The sequence below is a fragment of the Helobdella robusta genome (assembly GCF_000326865.2).
Source record: "Helobdella robusta unplaced genomic scaffold HELROscaffold_39, whole genome shotgun sequence".
Taxonomy (NCBI): Eukaryota; Metazoa; Annelida; class Clitellata; order Rhynchobdellida; family Glossiphoniidae; genus Helobdella; species Helobdella robusta.
Genome location: NW_008704865.1, coordinates 387,406 through 403,824, shown reverse-complemented (window position 1 = coordinate 403,824; position 16,419 = coordinate 387,406). Strand labels below are relative to the sequence as shown.

The 16,419-nt window shown below is 33.0% G+C and overlaps 3 protein-coding genes across 3 annotated transcripts; 1 reads left to right on the top strand and 2 right to left on the bottom strand.

Moving 5' to 3' along the window:
* Positions 1-1,792: 1,792 nt before the first annotated feature.
* On the bottom strand, positions 1,793-5,756 carry HELRODRAFT_84338 (hypothetical protein; the record flags this gene model as incomplete). The annotated part of the gene is made up of 10 exons (XM_009024028.1): positions 1,793-1,989; positions 2,334-2,440; positions 2,942-3,070; positions 3,620-3,741; positions 4,031-4,374; positions 4,597-4,760; positions 4,945-5,003; positions 5,076-5,140; positions 5,419-5,504; positions 5,659-5,756. The coding sequence occupies 10 exons, from the start codon at positions 5,754-5,756 to the stop codon at positions 1,793-1,795; spliced, it is 1,371 nt and encodes a 456-aa protein (XP_009022276.1).
* A 1,625-nt stretch (positions 5,757-7,381) lies between these two features.
* Positions 7,382-11,104, top strand: HELRODRAFT_176694 (hypothetical protein; the record flags this gene model as incomplete). Its single annotated transcript, XM_009024054.1, has 4 exons — positions 7,382-7,984; positions 8,351-8,577; positions 9,117-9,979; positions 10,839-11,104. 4 exons carry the CDS (start codon positions 7,382-7,384, stop codon positions 11,102-11,104), a joined length of 1,959 nt encoding a protein of 652 aa, XP_009022302.1.
* Positions 11,105-12,018: 914 nt separating this feature from the next.
* HELRODRAFT_176693 (hypothetical protein) lies at positions 12,019-16,322 on the bottom strand (the record flags this gene model as incomplete). Its single annotated transcript, XM_009024053.1, has 9 exons — positions 12,019-12,051; positions 12,976-13,123; positions 13,659-13,751; positions 14,014-14,209; positions 14,360-14,482; positions 15,145-15,219; positions 15,573-15,714; positions 15,962-16,029; positions 16,241-16,322. The coding sequence occupies 9 exons, from the start codon at positions 16,320-16,322 to the stop codon at positions 12,019-12,021; spliced, it is 960 nt and encodes a 319-aa protein (XP_009022301.1).
* Between the last annotated feature and the right edge of the window lie 97 nt (positions 16,323-16,419).

Below are 16,419 nucleotides of genomic sequence, written 5' to 3'. Positions count from 1 at the left end.
AACTTCATACATCATCTCATGTATGAAGTTATGGAGACGCATCATCTAACCTCTCATCACACAAAATAACACATACAACATAAAATCTACGACATTAGCAAATAAGCCCAAAGAAATACATTATAACATTAACAAAGGAACATACAAGGCAACTTGAGTTTAACAGAGGCTGGTTTAACGGTCGTAGTCAGCAATCTTTGTTGCTGTCGATCTCTTCTTTTCTCACCTCTCGTTCGTTCATCTATGTACATGTTGTCATCATCGTCATCTTCATCGTCGTCATCATGGTGTCTCAGTTTTCTCTCATCGTCGTCATCGTCGCCATCACTGAAGTGCATCTTTGAGCTGTTGTCTACAACTTCCTCCTTCACTACCTCCTCAGGGGTGTACTCTGTTCTGCTGCAAGTGGTGGCAACGATGATGATGTTAACCACGATGATAATTAGTAGTGATGACGCTAATAACAATGGTGGATGTTACAGTAACAATGATAAATTCATAATGATGATGAAGATCGTTACGGTGATGACGTAAGAATGACTAGATGAAAACGATTACAACTACATAGTAATAATAATAACAACAAGTGTTACTGTTGTTGTTGTTTAAAGTTGTTGTTGGAGTTGATGTTGTTGCAGCTGTTGAATGTTTTTGGATGTTGGGGATCAAATGAAACACAAAACTAACGCCTCATAAAAAATAATGTAAAATAAATTGATCAAATGACCTTATTATTTTGCCCCCGGCCAATTTGACCTTGATAGCAGGAGGTTCAAAGTCAAAATCATTATAATTGTTATTACTATTAATGTTATTGCTGTTCATGTTATTAATATTGTTGTTGTTGTTGTTGTTGTTGATAAATGTTTTTGATATTGTTGAACCCTCTATGACAGTATGAAAATTCAAGTTTTTACTACTGATGTTGCTGTTATTTACGCTGTTATTGTTATTGACGTTGTTGATGTAATTAATATTTTTATTTTTGCCGTCGTTGGCGTTGCTGTTGCGACTGCTGTTGTGGTTATTGTAAGCGTTGCAAAAGTCAGGCACTGGTTCGGTCAGCCACTTATGTAGCTGAGAACTGTTGTCATTGATGTTGATGTTGTTGCTGATGTTGTTTTTGTTGCTGTCTTTGTTGTTTCTGTTGTTGTTGCTGCTGTTGTTGTTCTGACTATTGCTTATATCTTGTTGCTGTAGGTGTTAAATAAAAAAGCCATGCTTCAATTTTTATCATCAGGTTTATATAATTCATATTTCCACTTTCTTTCAATTCACTCTTACAATCTTACAACCATCACCATAAACATCATTATCAAGACAAACAACCATCATAAACACCATCATCACCAACATAATCATCACTGCCACCAATGCATGCAGCAGCAAAATTACACTTACATCCTTCTTGGTGTTGTATGGCACGTATACATATCCTCCTTTGGATGATTTTGTCGGGGCTGGCTGGAAATTTTATAAAAAATTAGTTTCAATTAAATCATTACTGTTACCAAAAAATATAAGTAACTATTATAAACAGCTATATTACGATGATTTACTTGGATGAAGAAGAAATAAAGCACTAAGCCAATGTGGCAAAACAAATTAGAAAAACAATGAACATGACAGTACGAACGGATAAGTTTTTAAGCTCTCTCTGCAACTCTTTGATTAGATTGATGTTAGGCACACAGCTGCAATTTGGAGGTTCCTCGTGGAGTTCCTTATGAAAATTATAAAAAATATAAAGCAATTAATATAGGACTTTTGGTAAAAATGTTAATTTCATTGATCAACAATAAAATTTGATTGAGTAATTTAGCGAGGAACAACAAAAAAATTTAAGCACTCTCTTTCTTATCACCCTTTTAAATGCCTTTAAAATAACATTACTGTCTTTCTTGGAGCACCAAGACTTGAGGGCTGCCAACAGTGCCTTTAAACCAGTGATTAGATACTCTGGAACCTTCTCGTTGTTCTCTAGACAGGCTTTTGATGTTTGTTTGTTCGCTTGTTCATTTGTTTGTTTGTTTGTATTTGTAAAATGGGCTATGAAAAGGAATGGAGATTGAAGTCAGGATAAATAGATGATTAAAAATTATGGTAATAAGAGCAGTAATGTGGTTAATTATGAATATAAAGGGTAGCATTGTGATAATGAAAATGACAATACGCTTGAAAAATCACTGGGCAGAACTGACGCATAAACGAAAAACGATAGCTGTAAAGAAAAATGTCAACCAATCAAATTATGCAAACCATCCACCAACCACACCAAACAACCACTTGCAACAATCAATCAATCAATCAACCAACCAAACCAGCCAGCCAACCTTGAATACGATTGTAGAGAGAATACCCAGCATACCAATGTATTGTCTCAAAATATGGGTAAAGAAATTTATACTGGGTCTTTACTCGCTTTTCAATCTCATAAACTCTGGTGGGGAAATTTTAAATTGAACCAAATATAGCAAATATATTAAAAAACATACATTACGCACGCATGCACACATAATAAATGTAAATGAACCAAGATGCATGTACTGATATAAAAAAAGTAATTTCTGGTGATTTAGTGATTGACATCTTCCTGCATTTAAACTTCTTATCCGCTAATCATTACAATAACTGCTGATGATGTTAGCAAAGACGTTAGTATCTCATCAATGGAAACCTATCCATCCATGAGCATGGTATAATGGAGTGGCGTAAAAACAATTTAGCGTACAGCTATCTCTCAACTATACTGCAATTTGAATAAAGTCCAAAAAGTGTATCCATTCTTTAATCTAAATTTTTCATTTTTATAAGCATTTTATATGATATTTTATCTAGAAAATTTCTATATAGGAGGAGGTGTGTGAGTGTCTTGTGTCTGTATGTTTTGGGTTAGGCTCTTTATAACTTTGCAGATGATGGATGATCAGTTGATACTGACTTGATCTGCATGCCAATGTTGTAGTTAGATAGGAAGTTGCCCCCAAAGACCAGAGAGTCGACAGGTGTCAGGACTGCATGGATCCAACCAGAAGGGAGAAATAACGTTTCACCCTGCTTCACCGTACATCTAATTGGTTGATTGATTGATTGATTGATTGATTGGTTGGTTGATTGATTGGTTGGTTGATTGATTGAATGATTGATTGATTGATTGATTGATTGATCGATTGATTGATCGATGTATCGATCGATTGTTTGATTGATTAGTATGTATGATTTAATTATAAGACAAACACATGTTTATGAAACTGTATGCCAACACAACATATAAGATAGGCACTGTATGATATTGTAGAATTAATTTTTAATGACTCATTGAAGTACATCTGTATGTACATAATTAAAAAATAAATAAAGACATACAGTTATAATTCTTACACATACAACATCAATATAAAGTTCTGGCAAAAGTTTAAGTTAGATAATTGGCAATATCCTTTTTCAACAAACACACCACAAGAATAAACCAAATTATTTCACGACATTTGCCCAAAATAAACTTAACAAAAAAAAATAACGACTTGGTTAAATAAAAATAAATAATTTTATATTACATGAAATAACTTCCATATAGAAAAAAATTTGCACCAGTTAGGAAACACATAACGACACAAACCTGTAACAAACATCGACTTGGTCCCCGAAGAATGTTTCGCTCTGATTGGACGATGACAACCACCTTTCATACAAAACCAGGTTGGCTTGTGTTGGCTTGATCAAGTAAAAAACCTTCTCACCCTAAGCAGACAGTTTGAATATAGTTATTTATTTTCGTTATGATCCATTTATTTATTTATTTTTAAACCCTATCATACTGAAATAGTTTTAGTGAATTAATCTTTGAATCAATTTCTGCAACAACCTGATTATAACCATAAAATTATATTTACATATAGGTTATTGTAGTTTGCATTAAAGAACACTTCAATAATAATATGTGAAGAAAATCATATTATAAAAATATTTAAAAAAAAATTAAAATAAAAGAAAAAAACTAAAATCGCAATTTAGAAGCCAGAGTACTGACCCTTAAAACATGGTACCAAACACAGGTACCCCCAAAATCAATATGAAAGTCTGTATAACTGTTCTTGACGCCCATCAAACAATACTTTTGGACATTTGGCCTGCAGGGAATGTTGTAGCACTCGAATGTGTGCGACGGCCAGTAAGAATCGACCCAACTTAACTGATGTACGATTTGAGGCGGGTCCACTAGATCAGCTAACCTAGTACTGCTGAACTCCAGGCTGATGACATTGTAAATCTTCTTCCTGTCTGAACTGTTGTAGTACTCGGTCCACTCTCTCATCAACATTCTGCAGTCGCCCTGCCTGGCCACATCAATGACGTCTATTTCTTGCATGGGGCCTGTCAGAGAAATTAACTGATACATACATTCGTGCCAGTGAATGAGTTAGTGAATATACCGGAAGGTTATAATTATTGTTCATTAAATGATATTTAATAAAATTGCTCATCATTGGGAATAACATAAATCTAGAAAACATAAATCTTTAAATAAATATTAATTTAATCAAACAATTCATTAGGTATAAAGAAATACATGAACAATATTGAACAATGACCAACCGACTAAATTTTCAATATCTTTCACTGTAATTGTTGGTGGTGGTAGTTTAATGTTGAGTCCATCTTTTCTAGCAATTAATAATGGAGAATCAAAGCCATACTTCTCAAAATAATCAACATTAACTCCATATCCACTGAGTCGACACAATGGTATTTCATCAGCACTGAAAGAATTTTTTAATGTTTCTCAATTATTTAGAAAATTCTTATCTTTGCTATAAAATCACTTAATATCTGTCTTCTTTTAGGCATAAATAAGAAGTACTTAAAAATAATGAAACCACACGAATGGTATAGAAAAGACAAACATGTCTTTTTACACAAAAATAGTTTAATTATATAATGAACCTTGTAAATGTTCTTTGTTTGAGCTCAGTAACAAATGGCAAAGAACCAGTTTGGAAGTTCTGTAAAATTTTAAACATAACGTGTTACTAAGTGACTCATCTCTAAACCAGCAGTTTATTTTAAAATACAACTTTGCTCTCATTTTCAGAATAATTCGGATTGTGAGTAACTCTTTGTGTGCTTCTTTTCTTTTTTACTGAAGAAGGTTAAATTGTTATATTATTATTAGAAATTAAATAACCAATTAATAATTTTGAAAGAACTTCAATTTTTAAAAAATACATTCAAACAACAGATTATTTTTGCTCTTTAAAAGAAAAGACTATAACAAACTTTTTTATATATTTGACAGGGTATCAAGAGTAAAGTAAGAAAAGAAATTATATAAAATAAAATAATTATATTATTTATATATTATAAATACAATTTATATATATATTATATAAATCTTGGCAACACAAAGATAAGATTTACGAATCAGGGGTCCGTGTGTGATTTGGCAGTTTGGACAGTGGTAAAATTCGATGTCACTGGCCGATTGTTCTTTAATTCCAACACATCTATGTGGTGAGTACAGTAAATATATTCAAAAACTGTTATACACATAATTATGATAATTAATAAAAATAGGAAATTTATTTATCGTTCAAAAATTTACCATTATTTTTTTTAATTTAATTGAGTTACAGCATGAACTGGAAACGAAACACTAACTTTCCGTGAAACCAATCATTGCACACATCACATTCGATCATAAATTGATTAGATTCATAGGGCTTACGACAAATGCAATAAAGCGTATTGTCGTCCATTAAAATATTAACAAATTTCTTGCGATAAATAAATGGTTTCTTTAATATTTTGAATCAGAAAAGACAGCCATGCAAATTAGGGTTTGACTGACATGGTCGGTACCAGAGTTACAGATAGTTACAGATACCGTTAAGCTCGATATTTTAACCGGTCGAGCCATAAAAATATGTAATCGAGCAGATCAATCGTTCAATTGCACTCGATAGCATCATTTAATAAGAATTTAATAACGCTGCCCAACAAACATAAAGAATATAAATACTTTTTAAAATCTTTTCTAAAAGTTTTGAAGTGACTAAGTTAAGAATAGCAAGAGAAGTCGAAAAATAATTCCAGATCAAAAGAAGTAAAAGCAGACTTAGCAAATGAGTGTTTATTTAACTAAGGCTATAAAATGATCTCAAATAAATTTATATATTTCACTATTACCAACTCAGCTACTTAACCTAGGTTTATATTATCTTAAAGCTTAAATAGATTTAAACTTCATAACATGGAGGTTACATAGAGGTTGTGAATATTGTGAACAAACTACTAAACGCAATGTCCATAGCATATCCAGAAATACAATCGTATTTCAAAGTAGCTCGAGTTAAGTCATAAATTTTACGTTATTTTTTGTCAGCAATTCATCACTTGTCAACAAATGTTTTACATACAGCTCTCCTTCCATATGGGATGGTTTGCCTGCCATCGTACGTCAACAGCCAACCATCAAACTTTTTAGGAAACGAATAAAGAACTTTTTGTTTATCCAGGCTTACGGAAACGTTAAAAGTCATTGTTTATCCAAGCGACCCTGAAGCTATGCGATGTAGTCTTTTTTGCTTTTGTCATGTCATGTTTAACATAAGCAATAGATTAAAATACGTTTTTTTTCTGCGTCGAGATAAAATTTTCAAATATGGAGTAGCCGTCATATTCTAGACTAATATCTTACCAGCATATTGATCAAAAGTTAAAACAGTTGGTAGATAAAAGATAAGTACAGAAATGTACACAGTACAGCAATATCATCGTTGTCGTTATGTTTAAAAGCACTCTCAATCAATGCCGAGTCTAAGAAACCAAAATTCGACGAAGGGTCAAAACAGGTATGTTTGTATGATCTAGAATGTTAACATAGATGATGAGATTTTTCTTATTTATGTGTTTATGTGTGTGTGTGTTTGTGTGTGTTTATGGTTATGCGTAGATATATGTAATGGCTAATAGACATCTGTTGTTTGTTTGATTTTTTCATTGATTCACCAAATTTACCTATCCTATATGAGAAAATAACCTTGCATCAAAAACAATAGAGATAATGATGTCTGTGAGAGGTTGGAGCTGAGAACCAAGCGGGGATGAAAACGAGAGATCGTGAAAAATGAGGAGAATATTCATATGTAATGTTGGCATCGAATTGGACTGCATGTTATACATGGCATAGTGCCTACCGTGTTATTCATGCCTCGTCGTATTGCCTATGATGCGGTAATTTGCAGTGACCGCACGCATGCAAAATCATCCTATTATTAATGCTTACAGATGTTAATGTATACATTCAAGAACACGACATTTTTTGTGATTAAAATAAAATAACGCTGTACATTTTGATGCTGTAACTTAATTCTTATTGACGATGACGGGAAATTCGTATTCAGGACAGTATTATCGTACCGCTAAAAAAGATCTCATTATGAATTTAAAACGTAAAAAAATTCTCTACGACCATGTACACTCATCTGCACGTACTCCCCACGGATCGAAAAAATGTTACATCCTATGCTTTGTAATATTAACAGTTTACGTTTTGTACGAACTGAGCGCCAACATATCCATCTACGACTTCATCAAACGCTGTCCAGATCCCAAACTCGCAGTGGCCATAGCGAACCAGGCGAGCGTTGACAAGTACATCATTCTGGCCATGGTCGACTCCTCTTTCACGGATATGGCGTTGAATCTATATTGGAAAAGTTTTCGTCCGAATGCTATTGAAAATTTTTTATTCATGGGAGGTGATCTGAAATCTTGCGAGATTTTAGCGAATGAGTCATTGCCGTGTTATCATTACTCAACCGACGAAACTGCTTCAGTTGCAAGCGTCTGGAACAGTCCAGACTTCATAAGGAAAATGAATCTACGAACGGATATGGTGTTGGATGCTCTGTCGTTAGGGTACACCGTTCTTCACACGGATCTCGATGTGATGTTCTTTCAAAATCCTCTTCCTGAATTAAAAGTGGGTTTTTGACTTTGTGTGAATTATAAGTTTTAATTTTTAATCTTACGTTGGAATTTCTTATATGAATACCGTGCATACAGTAACAAATTTAATTCGCTGCTATAATTAATCAATTTTATGGACAAACGAATAAATGAATGAATAAATAATAAATGAAAATGTTAAATGAACGAACGAATTATTGATTATTTATTTATTGATTTCTTATTGACTGACACTTTTTCCTCCATATTTATTGTTTTATCAGTATTGAAAATTACACTTTCATCTGTTTGCTTGCTATATTCAGTTTTAAGTATGTTAAAATATAAACCAGTTAACGATTGAATAAATATTTGAAACGATAATAAACAAATAATGAAGGTGATAATGGGTGAACATGATATCGCATCTCTATGGGACAACACGGTCTACAATGCTGGTTTCATCTGCATCAAACCAACCAAGTATTCGCTGAAAGTCTACAACCAAATGAAACAAATAACAGATTACTCTCCGCAAATTGATGACCAGTCAGCTCTCAACAAAGCCATCTCCTCTGTATCCAGGCGTTATAAGAATTTCAAAGTCAAAATTTTAGACCCAAACAGGTTTGTCCGTACTTTATACCTACGCATATTTACATCATTATCATTTTCACAGAGTTGATTATTATTGTCGTTATTAGATTGTACAGCACAGTTTAAAATCAATAATTATTATTAATCCTCTGATATATCGCAATAATTAAATATTATTAAAAGAAATTGTATTGTCGACAATGACTAATTCTTCAATAGTCTATATATATATATATATATATATATATATATATACACACATATATATATACATACATATACATATATGTACATATACATACATTGTACAATTGTTATTGTATATAATATTTATGAGTATCACAGAGTTAATGGGTGAAGATAAACAGCGTCCTACTCTACATCTAGTTTTGTTATTATTCTTATTATTCTTATTCAAATGTATAACCAGAGTTATGCCTATACGTATGTGTACCTATTGATGTATATATGTGTATTTAATTAATTTAGAACTAACAAATCTTGTATCATTTCTGATGTTTTAATCAGCTGCAGAGAACATAAAACATTACATATCATTTGTTAAATAGGTTCCTCTGCGGTCTCGAGTACTTTGAAAATGGCAACCGACTCTACCCATCTCCATGTCAGGACTGCATGGTGCTTCATAACAACTGGATCGTTTCAAAAGAAGCGAAAATTTACAGATTTAAAGAACATCTGATGTGGGTGTATGATCAGGATGAGTATTATTCCAGCCCTACAAACATGTACATGAGTTATTCAAACCCATCAACATGGCCTAACACCAACGTCACTATAACATATGAAATGGAAGCTTTGAAAGGAGCGTTAGCCATCGCAAGAATGTTGAATAGAATCCTTATTCTACCGAGATTTCACTGTTCCCATCAAGTTCCAGTGAATGGTAAAAAAGATGTTAAGATGACAAAAAGGAGAATATTCAGAACGGTTTTGAAGGCTTGCCCTTTGAATGGATTGCTCAACATAAAATCGTTTGATTCTGTTTTTCAAGAAAGTTATCGCGAAAACTCGTTCTTACAGAATCCTGCTATTTCCGAAGGATTGGCAAAGAACAGATCAAAAGAAATTGTCATCATCACCGTTGTTAATGCAAATTTGTTTAGAGATAAAATCCCTATAACGTCTTTGTCTTCAAATCATGTGGGCGCTGCAAATAAGAGTAACGTGAGAAGCGTCGATGAGACAGAAAGCCAAAAACTTAACGACAACCACAACGTCAGTGACGACATAGAGTTAATCGACATGTCAAAGAAGCAGGTTATAAAAGAAGAAGATATCAAGTCAGCACTCAGCTCATTCACAGAGAGGGTTCTAGTCTTCCGATCTCTCTATCAACTGATGCCCCAATTTACGGATGAGGAGGATCAGCGAGTCTTCAACGCCGACATTAGCAAGGCTTTCAAAAAAAGTAACTACAGACAGCTTTTATGAAGAAAGATTCGTGGCCATTGTGATTTGCAACGTTAGTCTTGAAAAAATTGGTGGTTTACCAGAATGGCTAACGTATTGAAACTTTGATAAATCGATATCATGTGAAACCATATTGTAAAAATGTAGAATTCCGTGTATATAATTTTAAGTATTAAAAAACACTTCACTATGTATAAATATTCACAAAATGCTACACCTCAGTCACATCTAATTTTAAATTCTTCTTTCAATAAATAGTCTTAACAGAAACTCAGATGAATCAATGATTGACTAGTCATTATTACTTCAACAGCATGCGTTTACCATCAGTTTGCAGTATTCATTCATGTGCAGCTCCTGATGCATGCATGCATCAGGAGCTGCATCAGGAGCTGCACCTTCTCTTTTCCTCATTTTATTTCTTATTTACCATCATGTTTATGCTTGTATCCTTTATACACGTAAACACCTACATATATATATATATATATAATATTATATATATATATATGTGTGTGTGTGTGTGTGTGTGTGTGTGTTTATTTATTTATTTACTTTTAATCGCATATATCTTTCTTCTATTGCTTTATTGTATTTCTCAAAAATAAATCATGCATAATAAAAAAAAAATTACTTTCACATTTTATATTACAATACACACACAGACAGACGCAGTCACACACACACACACACACACACAAACACACATATATATATATATTATTTTTGTTTGTTCATTTATTTATACGCATACAATATCAACATGCTTTTCAGACTTAAAATTTTCCGGAAAGTTTTTAAACAACATTCCGCTTAAATATATTTAATCTGTTCATTTAATTTTGGTATAAAATCAGACTTATCAGTATGGTTATTAACGGTGAGGTATGCCAATATGTTGGATCTTATAAGTTGCATAGAAACAGTTTATATAAGCTTTGAGAACACGCTTGTAGCTGTAAGATTTATTATAGTCAGACGTTTGTACGAGACTTACTGGTTCTCTCAAGGAAATGATTTCCGCAGCATAATAACCATTTCTAACACATACATGTTTAGAACACCATTTGCAGCGATACTCTCTGCTGTATACCCGGTCCAGATTATTCTTCACGTTGAATAAAGAGAGCGTACGTCTCAGGAACCAGCTTTCGTTCTGCCATCCGAACGCAATTTATGCAAACCTTAGTATGATCCAGAAGGACACCAGTCTACTAATTTTAAATTTAATTTTCAAAGGACAGCATGTGTTCACGTAAAATTCTCAAAAATAAATGCATCACCTCACGTCAAAATGTAATCCGATGAAATTTTAATAGACGACGCATACCGCGAGAACAGTAGGAGAAATGGAAACTTTATTTTTCATCGTAACGATTGAGATCCAGTAAAATGTACAAACAAAAAAAGCATTTAGACTACCATATCATACTAACAATGTTTGCTGATAACTTGGCAAAATTCTTCTAGATTGTTTTTTAAGGTTTATGTGAAACCGTAAGTTAAGAAGATGTTGAATGAAGTAAGAAACGAGCGAGATTTACATTTTATTCTTTACAATTGTGAACATTATAATGCAACGAATGCGTTGAAAGACATTTAAACAAAGAATATAAAAAATGACATGAAGAGAATGCTGCTAAAATGAAAACTGTACGCTTCAAACACAAATACAAACTCATATTTTATTATTTCCACTACGATAAATACTGTTATTTTTAACCATTCGTTTTTATTACAATTAATTTTATTGATTTTGATAAATTTCAATTGTGTGGTTGAATTTATTAATTTATTCTGATCGTTGTTGGAAGATGAGAGAGCCTGTCCATGATTAACAGCACCTGAAATAAATGAATAACCAAAATGGTTTGTGTTATTTTAATCTGTACTTATTATTATTAATAATATTATTACGCCATCTATTGCGACAGAAACATTATATAACCGTTTAAATATGTCACCTAACTGCACTTATTATGGATAACGAGTAATGGAGTTTTATTGTGCATTTAATTATTTGACAATGACCATATTTTATCCTATTTTATATTTTATGCCACTGATTTTCTGAAATAAGGGAGTTTTAATTATTATTATCATTATCATTAAATTTACTTCATTAAAGAACGAAAACTGGACGCGCAGTTCAACAAAACGCGACACAACAGCTTCTAAGAAACTCTGCAAACGAGGTTAACTGTTAGCTACGATAGCTTGACTTGCCTTTTTTGCTTTTACAGATTGATGTCCTCGATACAAATGATAAACATTGGAAGAACACGCGTCTGTTATGCGCTGAACGTCGCGTGAACAGTTCACCAAGCTTTCTATCAGTAACAACAGCTTCTGAAAACGTACGAGTCATTTCGGGAATTAAGTCCAAAAGGAGATTAGAATTAAAAAATATGAAAATAATAAATCTGATCTCGATGCAATGTTGTGGAAAGATAATGATTGCCGATTTGAAGTTACGCTATCAACCGAGATAATTGTGCCAACTTGGAACCAATGAGCACATGGAAACATTCCTACATTCCTTCATTCATAGAACGTAAAAATGCACGCGGCTCATTAACATACATATATTAATACACACACACACACACACACATACACACACTAGCATATACACGCCCCTTCTGGAGCATACAATCACACACAGCATACACTGCATACAATAACACTTTCGTAAACACACACACACACGCACGCACACATGCAGGCATACATATGCACACGGACACACACGCACATAATTTGCACAGAATACTAGTAGCACAACCTAATTCACTTTGCAACTTTCCGTTGGAACCATGTTTAATGTTTTATATGCCTTAGCTACGAGTGTGTATATGTAGAATATATACGTACATGTGTGTGCGCGCGTGTGCTGTGTACAATATACATAATAGTGACGATGGTAGGAAAATATAGGCACCGTGTCATTAAAGTGAATAAGTGTGCATTTTGATTTTGAATATACTTCCTAACCTTATCGCTATCATCATTTTCGACTGCATCGTCATCTTCTTCACCGTTGTCGTCATCACCACCACCATCACCATCATCATCATGATGTTTTTTATGCATCTTGGACAGGCGGTTGTTGATAAATAAGATTAGAGCATCCTTACCGTGGCTGCATTATGTATTATATCGTGTAATCATTAAGTTAGGACAGTGAGTGAGTGAGAGTGAGTGTGAGTGAGTAAGTGAATAAGTGAGTGAGTGAGTGAATGAGCGAATGAGTGAGTGTGTGAATGAATCTATTAGCGAGTTTGTTCATAAATAAATATCAACATAACGAAGCAAAGAGTAAATGACCAAATGATGAATTAATAAAAAAAACAACGAACGAACAGACGAATGAACGAACAAACAAACGAACAAACAAATGAACGCATGAATAATGTAGAAACAAAGTATCACATTTCTAAACGTATCAACCAACAGATGTATAGAGCATAGATTTTTTTTATATAAACAACGATTAATTTGTTTTTGTTTTGGAGAAACATTAAACATTGCACTACAGCAAAGTAACCTATGATAAAACATCTATCACGTAGCTATCTTCTGCCTAATGCATTATAAGGCTTATTATTATTATTATTGTTGTTGTTGATGTTGTTAATAATAACAATAACAACAACAATAACGCCAATAACATCAACCTGCCAATAATTTCATGTAGTTGTTTGTTAATGTTTTGGTAGTCTGCAGTTGATCTGAGGTAATTCATAAGCAATATCTCTTCTTCTAAAGAACTGTATGGAAAAATAATCTATCTATCATTCGTTCTTTCATTCGTTCTTTCATTCATTCGTTCATTCATTCGTTCGTTCGTTCATTCATTCATTCATTCATTCATTCATTCATTCATTCATTCATTCATTCATTCATTCATGGTATATACCTGTTATTAAATCCCTAAATCTTAATCCCACATATGAAATACTATTAAAGGCACACTTACGACCGCACAATTCCATTTATATAGATTCCAAATATAACAAAATTCATTCAAACCTAAATTCATTTTTTACAACATTTCCCATCTCTCCATCATCATCATCAACCACATCAGCTGTGGTGGTGGTAGTAGCAGCAATAGTGGCAGTAGTAGTAGCGGCAGCAGCAGCAGTATTAGCAGCAATGGCAGTAGTAGGCGTTGTGGTAGTTGTGGTAGTATTACCATCAGAAGGTGTATTTTTAGCTTTAGAAGCTGTCAATTAAAATTGAATAAGATAGGAAATTTAAAGAAGAAAATAATGGGAAATGGTTAATAATATTAATAATATTTATAATAATAATAATTACAAAACTAGCAAATACAAATGGCATCAACTGCACCAAACACATGCAAACAACAGACCTGCATGTAGACCAGTATCACGTGAATCGTAGAATGTTATTGGCTCTCTGTTGCCTGACGTCATTTCTACCACTCTGTCGGCCAGATCAGACATCGTGTTGTACACCAGGTTACTGAAAGTATCTAGATGGAAATGGCGATGATGACGGCGATGATGACGGCGATGATGATGATGATGATAGTGAAGATAAAATGGTGATAAGATCTGTGGTGACGATGCCAGTGTTGATGATGTAGATGGGACGTCGAAAATGCCATGAACTTAATGAGGTCAGTCAAAGGTCATTGATGACGAAATGAATTAGTTAATGTGATGACGTGGTCGTAAAGATGGTGACGTCATTTATAGAGATGGCACTAGTGGCGGTATTATGGCTTAAGTATTTGAAATGTTACACACAAAAAACGCATTATGATGCGGTTAACATTGTAACTTTGGAAATGTAAACAGGAAAAAATTTTATTTTAAAGTTTTTGATGGACGTAGAGCCCCTATGACGGAGATTTAGTTTTTGTTAATTATTCATAATCGTTCGTTCATTCATTCATCATTCATTAATTTGTTTGTTCGTACCTTCGTTTGTTCTTTGATTCATTCATTCATCCAGACATTCGTTCAGTCATCTATGCATCAATTCATCTGCATTAAAACCTAGTTGATTAATTGGAGACAGAGACGGAGAGAAACAGAAAGAGAGAGAAAGAGAAAAAGAAAGAGAGAGAGAATACAAAATGGAAACAAACTAAAAAAAATTAACAATGAATAAAAAGTAGGATGAACCAACTGTGGATGGGCATTGTGTGGCCAAAGCCCATGATAGTTGAATTTGTAACTGCTCTTGAATCTATGCCTATGTACACTATTGGCACAGTGAATGAATGAATGAATGAATGAATGAATGAATGAATGAATGAATGAATGAACGACTGAATGAACGAATGATTGAAAGATTCATTGATTGTGAGTTTAAAATGAATAAGCAGAATGAAAAAATCGCTGAAGTTAGTTGATAAATTAAATAACAAGATATAATTGGATGAGGAATTAAAAACAGTTGCAGGTAAAAAATAATGCAATATAAATGAAACTAAATAGCCAACTAAAAATTATTTCAACCCTACAAAAACCTCATGATGAGAACTTATTTTTCAAAAAATTAAAATATTTTAAGAACGCAAAAGAAATTCAATCAATAGATCAATCTACAACAACCTTTTTGATCTGAAATCCTCTGAGTATCACTACCACTCCCACCCCCACCACAACCCTTACCACCGCCACCTCCATCAATTCCATCATCACCAGCTGCAGTTCCCCTGTCTTCATCATTGGTGTAGAGAATTCTTAATATCTCCTACATATTGTGACAGGAAAAAGTTTATTACAAAGTGTTTCATCACTATGCCTCCATTCTAGACCAAATTTTATTTTCAATGTTTTAAAATGGAAGGACACCATTTAGATAATAAGAAAATTTTATTCATGCATTTATTTATTCATTCATTCATTCACTCACTCATTTATTCATTCATTTAGGTGTTTGTTCACAATTAAAACTTGAAGAATGAGAATAATAATGATGATGATTGTAAGTGTACAACCTTGGCTTCACTTCTAATTTGCTGGCAGGTAGTCACTCCAAGCAATGAATGAGCATGTACGTTGAATTCTAATAAAAAAATAATTATTTATAGGATTTTTTAAACTAAATTATACATAAAATAAATATATGATAATATTAATAATAATAATTATACACCACAAAATAAATGATTCAACAGCACAAAAAAAGCAATAAAGAAAACATGACTGATAATTGTTGAAGTAATAATAACAAAATGATTATAAAGAAAGAACCACTCGCCTAGCTCACTACCTACTTGTTGTTTCACTAATTAGTGTGGAGCTTTTTCTTAAACTATCCCTGAAACTTGCATGTCCTTTTTCAATGAGATGCTTCATGATTTTCAGCACCTAATGCATCGTAACCATCAGACAGATATCTTATTAACAAAACAAAAGTGCCAACAAATTGTATCTAACAAAAACATCGAAGGAA